At 34.6% G+C, this 11,909-nt stretch overlaps 1 protein-coding gene across 1 annotated transcript in view; it reads right to left on the bottom strand.

Annotated features, from left to right (window-relative positions):
• Positions 1 to 11,909, bottom strand: part of FBXO11 (F-box protein 11) — an 86,854-nt gene that overhangs the window by 1,382 nt on the left and 73,563 nt on the right. Inside the window, exons 12-22 of the mRNA XM_027623536.2 lie at positions 9,013 to 9,230; positions 7,816 to 7,901; positions 6,622 to 6,716; positions 5,480 to 5,602; positions 5,306 to 5,391; positions 4,487 to 4,563; positions 4,254 to 4,397; positions 1,921 to 2,031; positions 1,201 to 1,308; positions 796 to 904; positions 38 to 136 (exon numbers count right to left, since the gene is read on the bottom strand). Of these exons, the coding sequence (XP_027479337.1) occupies positions 38 to 136; positions 796 to 904; positions 1,201 to 1,308; positions 1,921 to 2,031; positions 4,254 to 4,397; positions 4,487 to 4,563; positions 5,306 to 5,391; positions 5,480 to 5,602; positions 6,622 to 6,716; positions 7,816 to 7,901; positions 9,013 to 9,230 (1,256 nt within the window). The remainder of the gene's footprint in view (positions 1 to 37; positions 137 to 795; positions 905 to 1,200; positions 1,309 to 1,920; positions 2,032 to 4,253; positions 4,398 to 4,486; positions 4,564 to 5,305; positions 5,392 to 5,479; positions 5,603 to 6,621; positions 6,717 to 7,815; positions 7,902 to 9,012; positions 9,231 to 11,909) is intronic.

Here is an 11,909-nt window from a genome sequence, read left to right as displayed (position 1 = left end):
ATAAGTGGGTAATAGAGCAAACAAGTGTGCTACATACCTATCATGTCTAATAAATTCTACATCATGTCCCTGATGGCACTTCTTAATGCAGTTCACACATATGGCATTTCGATCTGTGGTGTTACAAGTGTGACATCTAAAAAGCAAAAGCTTATGTTAACTTTTCTTGAAATTTATTTCCTCAACATTTTCATTTTACCCTATGACCTATGGCTTAAAAGAGGACCAAAACCAAAATTTCTGTAGCTCCAGCCCAGGTTAATTTCTGCAAAAGGACTTTAATGTAATACAAAGTAATAAGTCAATCTTCTGTGTCAGAGAAAAATGATTTGCAAATTGTAGATGTAATATAAAAGTAATAAAGTGAATCTTCTGTGTCTTCTGAGAAAAACAGATGATTTGCAAATTGTAGAAGGCAGCTGAAACTTTCATTTAAAAAAAACTTAACCTGGGGGCAGGGTGGGAAGGGAGTCAAAAACGTCTCAGTGACTGGGGCATTTGGGACACTTAATTATAGCTTTACTTTGAAACTGCTATTGTGATGGTAGCAAGAGTTGCTGCAGTATACTTTTCCATATTTATGGTCCCAAAAACAATCAAGTAGACTGATCACAGAACTTAATGTGGACAAATATAAAATTCTCAATTATATTCTCTTTCCTTGGTAAATTTCCAAATACCCAATTTTCTCTAGCTTACATTTAAGAGAAAAATCTAGAAATGTACCTTGCCAGTTTAGAAAAGAAAATCACTACCTCCCCCTTTTCAAGACTCACAAGTAATTTAGAAATATACCTGTAGAAATCATGCATGGGATAGCTGGTATAACTTGATATTTTATATAAACATTGGCCTCTACTAACAGCCTTTTCTATGGCGTCTTGATTGTTCATTATTTTGTTATCTGTAATAAAAGAAAAAAATAAGTAAAATTCTAGAGGACAAAGACTTAAGATAAAAATATAATCTCACTTTTTTAAGACCTTTAAAGGAGGCTAACCAATTAAATAAAAAAATCAGCTTAAAATAGAAATGGATTTTCCTTTTGTAAGATACTCCCAACTGTTTAGAACAAGTTAAAGCTTTCAAAATAGTTCCTTGAGTTGTAGTTAACTTGGTATAGAGTGACAGCAATGACTTCGATAACATCTTTTCATGGCATATTTTGTGTATTTATAGGCAGAGCAGACTCCAACATACCTTTCATTGTCACATTAACACCAGATGCTAAAAATAAGCCTCCAAACCGGTTGTTAAAAATCTGATTGCCTTCTAGTGTTGCAGTTGCATGATTTGTAATTTCAATACCTGAAGTAAAATTTACAAACAGTAGATACATCACATTATACAGTTTAACATGTAAAGAATAAGACACAAATGTTTGAGTCATTGAGAATAACATTTATTTTCCACTTCTAATAGAGTCCACTATCCTTGCTAAAGGAAGGAATGCTACTACAGCTGGTTCACAGCTTACTACTAATTTTGCCGGCAAGCAGAAGAGGATAATGCCTGCCCATAAGTATGCTTAGGTAGCTACTAGTTGTACATATGAAGAAAAAAAAGTGTCATCTTCTCTGGCAGAAAGTTGAAATATATGTACCATACTTAAAAAAGTTTGAGAGGCCAGAGGGCTTGAATTTGTTTGTATTCCAAATGGTAGTACAAGCCTGCATTCTATCGCAATTAAGGTTTCATAATTACTACTGAAGAGCAAGAGAGATGTCTTTAAAGTTTGGCTTAGCAGAATCCCGAACTTTGGGATTAGGTGCTCTTATAAAGCCCACTGTTAACTGACAAGCACTCAGCCACTTTTGCAACACATTTTGCACACCTTCAGTTATTAAGCAAAAGAATTAATATACTAAAGATCAAACACTTTATAGAAAACAAGCTACAGGTAAAAAGGAAAATACAAACCTGCAGCAAATCCATCAAATATTCTGTTTTTCCTTAAGACTGGATGACTATTAGTGCTGATGAGAACACCTGCTTGAGCATTCCTGAAAATATCATTTTCTTCAAGGAGACCTATAATAAAATATTTCCTCAGATTAAGGCTAATGCACAAACAAATTTCACTAGCCTTTTTGGTGGTATTTAAGTTTCTTATTAACTGTGTTGTATAAAACTCAAAGGACTAATTTTTCAGCTGAGAAGTTTGTTACCAATTCAGGAGTTTAAGGTAGGACTTAACCAAAAACTGCTTGAATGGCAGGTAATCATTCTAACCAATAACTGGAAATTCCATGGTACCAGGAACCATGCATTCCCAGTGCCTGGTATCTATTTCTCACTAAAAACACTGATTTAAAATTAGTTCCTTTGAAGTATTGTTAGAACTATTGCAGCCTCAAATGCTTTCATTCAAGCCCTGATTATTTCTGGTCACTATTATAATCATTACTTGATAATTTCCTTTACTCCAGTCTCTCTTCTGCTATTTTTCCCAGTTTCCTACAACTCTATCATGTGCCTTCTCTGAAGATATTCCCCTAACCTATTCCATTGTTCTTACTGAATGCTCTGAATATGCTATGCATTTTTATCTCTTAATGCCTTTGGTTTGTATTATTTCCTCATCCTGGAATGTCCTGCCCTCTTTCTTCCTAACGTCACCTCCTCTGAAGATTTCAGTTTCCCTCCATCAAATTTATTATTCTCTTCTGAGTATAACATGATTAAAAAATGAGCTGAGGAATCAGACTTAAGGTCTTCAAATAAGAATTCCACCATCTCCTAGTTCTGAGTAGGCAAATTGCTTACTACTCTGTCTCATTTCCTTATCTAAACTGGGCATAACGGCACGTACATACAAGGGTTATAATGAGGACTGAATTAATACACGTAAACATACACTGCACTAAACAATTAGCTAATTTACTCCTATAAAACCTACTTATGTATAGTGAATTATAATTAGTTGTGTACCAGCATTTCTCTGCTCTCTGAAGACATGAAATGTTTTTTATTTCTGTAATTGACCTGCCTGTGGCATTTCAGTTTTGACCTCTAAATTGCTTTTCCCCTGGAAAAGACTACTCCAAGTCCCTATCTCTAATCTTTGCTTTTGCTAAGATCCAGTCTGAATTCTGTATAACAAAGTCTCAGAATCTGGGCACTGCGCCCCTTCTCTAGCCTCAGTTTTCAGTACCTCTTAGCGCCTTACTAGAGAGTACCACTTTGTTTCCTTTAGACTTTTGTTTACAATGTGCCATTAGACTATAAACTTTCTGGATGTAGTACTGTTTTATTCACCATTTATCTTTGGCATCTGTATCAGATGTTGATACAGAAATGTTCAATTAATAAGTATGTACAAAACAAATGAAAGTGGGAATTATGCTTTCTACACCAGGAATGGCCTCCCCACCCAACATTTACCAGTGAATACTCATTTTTCAAGACATAGCTCAAGAGTGATTTTAGTCCATGAACCTTTTCTCAACACCTTACAAATAAAACCATCCACTGTATTGTGTTTCCTCATTATATCTTGTAAAGACTATCAGATATGTCACCTTATTGAATTATTAGATTATGAGCTCTGTCATTAATGGAATCGTCACTGCTTGGCTGTAGTAGTAAATTTTGTTATGTTGTAGTAATAACTAGCTATTCCTTCCATATAAGATATGTACAGTGCTGGGTTACTGACATTTCAGAAATGGTGATAAATTTGTATTTGACATTCCCCACTAGTTTCTCTTTTGGAACAACATGCATTTGGCAAGGGGCATGGACTGTGGAACTTTTGCCTCAATGCAAAATGAGTTGACCTTTATGTATACAAAACCAGGCACACCTTGGCTTCATTAATTCCACTCTCCAACGAACACAGCTGTAAACAGGCACAAAGCAATACTTATTTACTACAGACATTTTCATATATTTACAGGCCAATTAATTTCTAGCCTAGGTCTGTAACTGGACCTTGATGTTTATTATAATCATATCACTATTCTAAATAACAGAAAGTCCAGAGAGAAAATGTAAACAGATTCTATCTTAAAAATGCCTAACAACTAGCACATTCAGGATGGCTACAAAAAGAAAAATTGTGTAAACACCTGTCTCCTGTAAATATCTGTACCTCTAGGCACTAATCTAAACCATCTCAAGACCTGATAAGGAAAAAGACTGAGATTCACTCATATAAAGCTTATATTAATTGGCAATGTCACTGATCATTAAAGATATGGAGGAAGAATAATGAAAAATTGGATTTCTTACTAATGCAAAATTAACAATACCTCGACCCCCATTAAATATACAGATGCCACCATCTCTTCCATCATGGATTTTATTTCTTCTTAGTGTAGGATTACTATCTGTCTTAATCCAGACTCCAGCCATGGCATTGTCAAATATTTCATTGTCTTCTATACAGCCTAGACCTACAAGTATAAAGATTTAGGTATGTTATTTGGAAAGTATATTTCTAAAGGCAATTAGCAATAAGAAAAAGATTAAAGATTAAACATACCAGAATTATAAACAAGAATTCCACCATTTTGTCCTCCCCAGATTTTGTTGCGTCTAATTTTGGGGTTGCTTCCAGTCCTATGGGTACAATAGAAATTAATGCCATCTTAACTGCTTCTACTCCCATATCCCATGTTATATGAGGTAACGGTGAAAAATTCGTATTAATCACAGTAAGAGTAAGTCTTTCCAGATGCTCTGAGAAGTTTGTCCATAAAGACACTTTTTAATTTTGCTTAATTCTGTTTCCCACAGAATACTAGCTATAGATTATATTATTACTATAGAGTCTCAATATATAAACTAAACTGAGGAGGTTAGATTAAGTGACTACTATTATTGTATATTCACCTTATAAAACGAAGGGAATTATAAGTACTATTACAGTTTCTAAAACTATTCAAATACAGGAAAGAGGGGCGTAAAAATCTAACACTTTTACAGAATAGTGTAAAAACAGAAGCTCCCATTTACTGAGTGCCTACAATATGCCAGGTATAGCTCACAAGTGTTTTTATACAGCCTTCTACTTTCCGAGTATGATGGAGTACACTGGCAACTACGACTGTTACTGTGGATGACATAACAGTGGAAATGTGCTCCTATAGCAGGCTTATGTGCCATTGGCTGCTATCCTCAGCTGGTTCAAGAAAAGCAATATTCTGACAATTTAAGCCAAGCACATGATAAGAGCATGAATATATGTACAAGAGGAGGAATAAAAATTGAGCATTAAATAACAAGGAAAGTTCTTCTACATACCCCACACACTCCCACCCAACTCTCTCCCAAAAGAAAGCCAAATGTGAAAAATGTTTACCTTATCTGAACCCCTGAATACATATGATTATAGATATCATTGTCCTCTAGCACTCCATGACCATTGTCATAAAAATAAACACCAACCTAAAATTAAAAAAAATTTTGTTTTCAAATGACAACAAAAGTTTATAAAACAATGTATTTCCCATGTAAGAGTCCAAAATAATTTTACCTGCTTTCCACTATGTATCCTGTTTCTTCTCAGTACTGGAGTGCTGCCAGTTGTCACCCAGACCCCAGCCAGAGTATTACTATAAACTTCATTCTCTTCTATTACGCCTTGTCCTTTCTCATGCTAAATAAAAGTTACATTGATACAATATATATCTTTTAGAAACAAGTAGTTTATAGTGTGTTTCCCCCTTTAAAGACAGTTATAATAAAAAAAAATCTCAAATTTTATTTCTTAATCTGGATGAGGAGGTAGTAACATTGTTTTTGTGTAGCCTCTACCTGAGTTTAAGGTCCAGAAGTTTTTATACTGTTCTTTATGTGGTTTTGTACTTTTAAGCTTCTTATTTCATTCTAAGATATGTAACATTTAGTTTAGTAAGCTAATAGTTATTTCAAATTACTGGTGAAATCATTCAAAATAAGGTCTCAGGTTACTAAAATATTTATTTTTATTTTGAGCAGAGGATTTAAGACATGGACATTTCTAGAACTGAAAATAAAAATTAGAGTTAACACCTGGCATTACACAAGGACCTTTCTGAAATTTCCTACATCTTCTCACTTGAATCAGTTCTAACAGTTTCAGATATACCATGGTAACAGAAGGTACAGGACCAACACATGGTTTTAAAATTTTGTAAGATGCTCAATTATGTTTCAATATAAATTCAAATGAAAAACCGACTTTTCAAAAAAATATTTAAAAAAACCTCAAGTCTAGTATTATTAGTACTTTCAGTGATATTACGGATTTACTTACTACTTCTGGAAAATTTCAGACTCCTAGCATAGTCACACCAGCAAAACTCCAGTGTAAAAATAAAACTCAGCCAATAAGTAGTTGTTTTGAGTTCAGCCCATAATGACAATTATAATTAAAGACTTTAATAAAAAAAAAAGGTATATTCTCTATGTCTAAATTCAGTCAGTTGACTGAATTTTACAGAACGTTACACATACTATAAAAGTCATTCATATACTGGCAGGGAGAACAAGAGTGTTATTGTATAAATATTAAAGACAGTCATAAATTCATACTCTGTAAGCTGAATATGGCCTGAGACTAGATGTAATTCTGTCCTCTTCCACCCTTTCTCCCCTGGTTTTAATGCATGACATTCTAGAACTATATTAACTTACCACATAAATCCCACCATGCTGGCCGTCATGAATTTTGTTATGTCGAACAATTGGACAACTGTTTGTCCTAATCTGAATTCCTGCTAACGCATTGCCTATTTAAAAATAAAAGTTACAATGTCAACATATGGAGCCTCATGGAACACAGTAAGAGTTTTACATTACATAGTAGTTAAAATTTTTAGAATTTTAGGAAAGCACGATTTTGTGAAATACGTCATATTCAAAAAGATATTTATGGTCCAAGAGCATTAAAAAACCAAAACTAAGGGAACTAGGAGTATAAAAAGAAAAATTGTAGGCAGTATGGGCATAATAGTTATGAATAGAGACTCTGAAGCCAGGCTGCCAAGTTTTGAATCCCAGGAATTCTATCTTCCTGTGTGACTTTTAAGTTATTTAACCTCACTGTACCTCTGTTTCCTGATCAATAAGTGGGGATATTTAATAGTGTCTACTTCACCGGGTTGATGTAAATACTATATGACTCAATTCAGGTAAGATGTTCAGAATAATACCTGGAACTGAGTAAGCTTTATGTAAGTATTATCCAGGTAAATAGTAGCAAAAGAGAAAGGCCTGGAACATACCAGTGTCTAGCACACACACATCTAATAATGGTCCACTGAATTAGTATCTCAAAAAGTTTTAATGCGGAATAAGTATTTTCCCTTTATAGTTTTTTTTTTTTTTTTTTAAGATTTATTTGAGAGCAAGAGAGTGAGTGAGAGAGAACATAAGCAGGGGGAGGAGCAAAGGGAGAGGGAGAAGCAGATTTCCCCACTGAGCAGGGAACTCACTGCGGGGCTTGATCCCAAGACTCCAGGATCATGACCTGAGCCAAAGGCAGACACTTAACCGACTGAGCCACTCAGGCACCCCTCCCTTTATAGTTAGTACCAAAGTGAAAAAAGAGTAAATCTAAGGATACTGTAGATACTCCCTGAGACTAAGGTCTTATTTATATTTTCATCACTCGTATCTAGTATAGTTCCTGGTACACAGTGGGTGGGTACTCAGTAAATGTTAAGTGAATAATGATTGTTAAGTAAATAAATATCACAAATAATCTTTATTGAAAATTTAAAGAAACTGGATCAGTTCTCCTACTTGGATGGTTTCAAAATGGTCCATTTTGCTAATGTGAGGAAGACAGGCCAACCTCCAAAATTTTATAGAACAAAACATGCTTACCATAAATGTCATTTCCTTCAATAAGGCCTCGTCCATCACCAAAGATGTAAACTCCCCCTTGATTTCCATTAAATATAGAATTCCCCCTATAATTATGAGAAATAAAAAAATGAACATATATTCAGTAAGAGCTTATTTGTTTAAAAAATTATTTATCTTCTAGGGGCCATAGTTTCCTAATCTGTAAAATGAGGGACTCAGACTAGATGATTTCTAAGTTCCCTTGTTTTCTTTCTAAGACCTAAAGCTTAAAAGAGCCACCTACTATTTGAGATAAAATAACATTTTAAAAAAATATTTTATTTATTTATTTGACAGAGAGAGACACAGCGAGAGAGGGAACACAAGCAGGGCAAGTGGGAGAGGGAGAAGCAGGCCTCCGGCTGAGCAAGGAGCCTGAGCAGGGCTCGATCCCAGGACCCTGGGACCATGACCTGAGCTGAAGGCAGACGCTTACGACTGAGCCACCGAGGCGCCCCTCGAGATAAAATAACATTCTTAAACATTTCCCTCAAAATAGCTAATACAATTAGAACTTTTTTCTTACTGATCTAGACACATTTGCTGCATGTTAACAAGATGGAAATCCCATAATCTACTTTCATAAAGCCAGTGGAAAATAAACCTTAGCAATTAAAAATAATTCATCATTACTGATTAAATTATAAGAGTTCTGTTCTACAGTCTTAGCCAACACCTTTCAGACTGGATCTGTTTGTTTCCTTACTGTTGTCAGAGGGATTGATAGGAACTATTAAAGAAAACTGATGGCTTGTTGACTTTTTGTTATTTTTGTTCTCTCTGTCCAAGAATCTTTGAAATAATTACTTTCCTGAGTTATGCTATCTGCAGACTTTCAGACAAAAAAAAAAAAAAAAGAGAAGACAAGATCATTCAGGTTCCAAGAGAAGAACATGGCCCTATGTACTCATTTACCATGTAGTTTGATGAATTTAAAATAAAAATCACAGCATTTGCAACTGCTCATAAAATAATATTATGCATGACTTAGATCGTTAAAAAACAAACAGAACACCCAAAAATAAATGCAATAGCTATGCTCATTCAGACGCACATTTACTAGGAAAATCTATTTTGCAGTAGTCAGGTATCTAGGAAAAACAGAGTTAAAACTTGCCTTTTCTTATAACACAAAAAGTGAAAAAGTAACTTCTATCCATAATTACATATAAATACCTTATTGTTGGGTCACTATTTGAGGTAATCCATACACCTGCAAAGTTGTTTGCATAGATTTTATTCTCTATGAATTGTCCTCTTCCTTTTTCATGCACATATATTCCTCCAGTCTGCCCATGATGAATTTCACATCGAACCACTGTGGGGTTAGCATAGGCTTTTACTTCAAAGCCTGCTATTCTGTTTCTGTGTATGTTGCAACTTTCAAAGTAACCCTGAAAAATACAGAAATCAAACTGTAGGTAAGGCTACTTTCCAAAAAGAAATGACATTTAAAAAAATGACTTTTACTGTATGCCTCAAATTAAGTATCAGAAATGTTCAAGAGTAAGAATAAAACACAGATACGCACTAAATTTCAAATGATAAACAAGAAATAAATGAGATTTAAATGTTTTAGTGAAACAGAGAACCACAAGTCTCCTAATTAGTCTGAGTATACTCAAAGCCATGAAAGAAAAATAGGGATTTAATCAATAAATGCAAATAAATACTATTACCCAATAAATATACATACCCTTTAACAAAGATTTATTGAATATTAAAAAAAAAAACAAACCCGTGGAGATTTAAAAATGTCCCAAGAAAACAAATTCTAAAAAGGTGACCTAAGGACGTAATCACAGACTACAGAAAAATACACACAAAATAATGTTCATCTTAGCCCAATAATAGGGAACGGGCTAACTTATATTCATGCTTTACATGCTATCGTGTTAAATAAAAGGAACAGTACATACTTCGAGATAGTATACATTAAGTATGATCTCAATTTTATTTCAAGAAAATGTAACTTGAACAATAAAACAAAAATGAGGGTGTGATTATCTGAGAAGTATAGATGGCTTTTGTATCCTTTATACGTCTCTGATTTTCTTAAATTTTCTGTAATGGACAGGCTTACTTTGTAATGAGAATAAAGTTACTGTAACACTGATATCCTAAATTCTAAGATTCAATCAAGACTAAAAGTTTTTTTTTTTTTCAAGATTTTATTTATTTGACAGAGAGAGTGAGCAAGAGGGGCACAAGCAGGGGGAGCAACAGACAGAGGGAGAGGGAGAGGGAGAGGGAGAAGCAGGTTCCCTGCCCAGCAGGGAGCCTGATGCGGGGCTCAATCCCAGGACTCTGGAATCAGGACCTGAGCCAAAGGCAGACACTTAACTGACTGAGCCACCGCCACCCAGGCACCTCCAATAAAGGCTAAATATTAAGAGAAAAAAATAAGATATTCCTAAGATGGCACTTCTAAAAGCCATTTCAACTCCTGGTCTGTATCTCCCTTCAAAAACTGAATATGCTCTCCTTTCTTTAAATTCCCTCTAAGCACTAAGTATTTTCTTAAGGTACCTCTATGTACTGCTTTGTACTGTTCCTTTGTCATATCCATTTCTCCCTGATCATAAGCTCCTGTATAGAAATGACTATACTAACTTCTGTTGGACTTATACAGGACTTCACATATAGCAAGCACTCAAGCAGGAACTAATTCATTACTTTTTGCAAAATCTAGTGGAGGTTAAAAACAGGTTAATTCTGAATACTCTAGTTTACTACATATTTACTAACTCTAGGAAAACAGACCTCTGAGAATAATATTCAGAAGTAGTTTCAGGTTTCATTTTCCACAAATAAAGTACAAAATTATCTGTAACTTCTTATTTGGATTAAATATTTTTTTAATTGGGGGATTACACTAAAAATAGCTTCTTTAAATATAAAAAGCTTCTTTGATTTTAGACCAAATAAAAATGAATGTACGCTGGGTATATATACAGAAGGGAGCTCAATTAGGCACCTACTTTCTCTGCTGGGAGTTGCATGATATATCTGGTTGGTAAACTTGGGAATGAATAAACTGGGTATGACCAATTCAGCTTCGCCCTTAACCTCAGGGAAGTGAGCTGCCCTAAGAGAGCATGCCTTCTGCTACTACTCCACAAACAAATCTTGTGATTTGTTTGTGGAGTTTTAAGTGAGTAAGCTTATTTAATTTTGGGGTGCAGTGAATCAGACCCATTTGGTTCTTGTTTGAAGCTGTATTCTCCAACTTAACCTTTTAAGGGTAATAAAATGATTATTTCAGCCTCCTCATGCTTCGTCATGGCTTTATTTCATAATTTGTTCAGAGTGTGGCAAGGAAAGGTATGCTGCTTATTGGGTTTCCATAAAGATTTCAGTAACAGGCTACTATCATGTCTTGACTATACTGCAAGTATACTTTGCTATGTATTCACTAAACATGATTCAAATGCAGGTATGCTCTATTTTCTTTAGGTTTTGATTTTGAACAGTTAGGAGAGTCAACTAGATTCATAAGTTTACTAAGGCAAACAGCAGCCTCCTCTCATTTTTCCTTATCCAGAGGCACCCCCCCTTCAATTCTTTTAGCTGCTTCTTTTTATCTACCTCTGTATTTTTAACTAAAGGCTTGTATTGCTGTATTTTGAGTTTGCAGTTTTAGGTATTGTCTACTGATTTCCTATTATAGAAGATAAGAATTTAGCGCTATCTTTCTCCCATCACACACATTCACACTATATCCTTCCAATGTAGTGATATCACAATTTTGGTTAGATTAGTATGCTATTCAGAGCTGCGTCATAAAGTATAACTATTTGCTGTACAATTTTTTTTTTAAGTTGGTAATTATGTTATTCTCCTTTGCTTAGGCCTCTAGTGATAATTCTATCCTAAACTCATTACCGGTTGTTTAAACACCTCAATATATTTATATTCACATCAGGTTTACCAATTTATCTTCCTGAACATAAGGTCTTTTTTGTTTTGAAGATTTTATTATTTATTTGAGAGAGAGACAGAGATAGTGAGAGAAAGCATGAGCAGGGAAGGAGAGGGAGAAGCAGGCTCCCCACTTGAGCAGGGAGCCCGAT

The sequence above is a fragment of the Zalophus californianus genome, chromosome 8 (genome assembly GCF_009762305.2).
Source record: "Zalophus californianus isolate mZalCal1 chromosome 8, mZalCal1.pri.v2, whole genome shotgun sequence".
NCBI lineage: Eukaryota > Metazoa > Chordata > Mammalia > Carnivora > Otariidae > Zalophus > Zalophus californianus.
The sequence above is the reverse complement of the archived record's forward strand: the minus strand, read 5'-3'. Positions and strand labels throughout refer to the sequence as shown.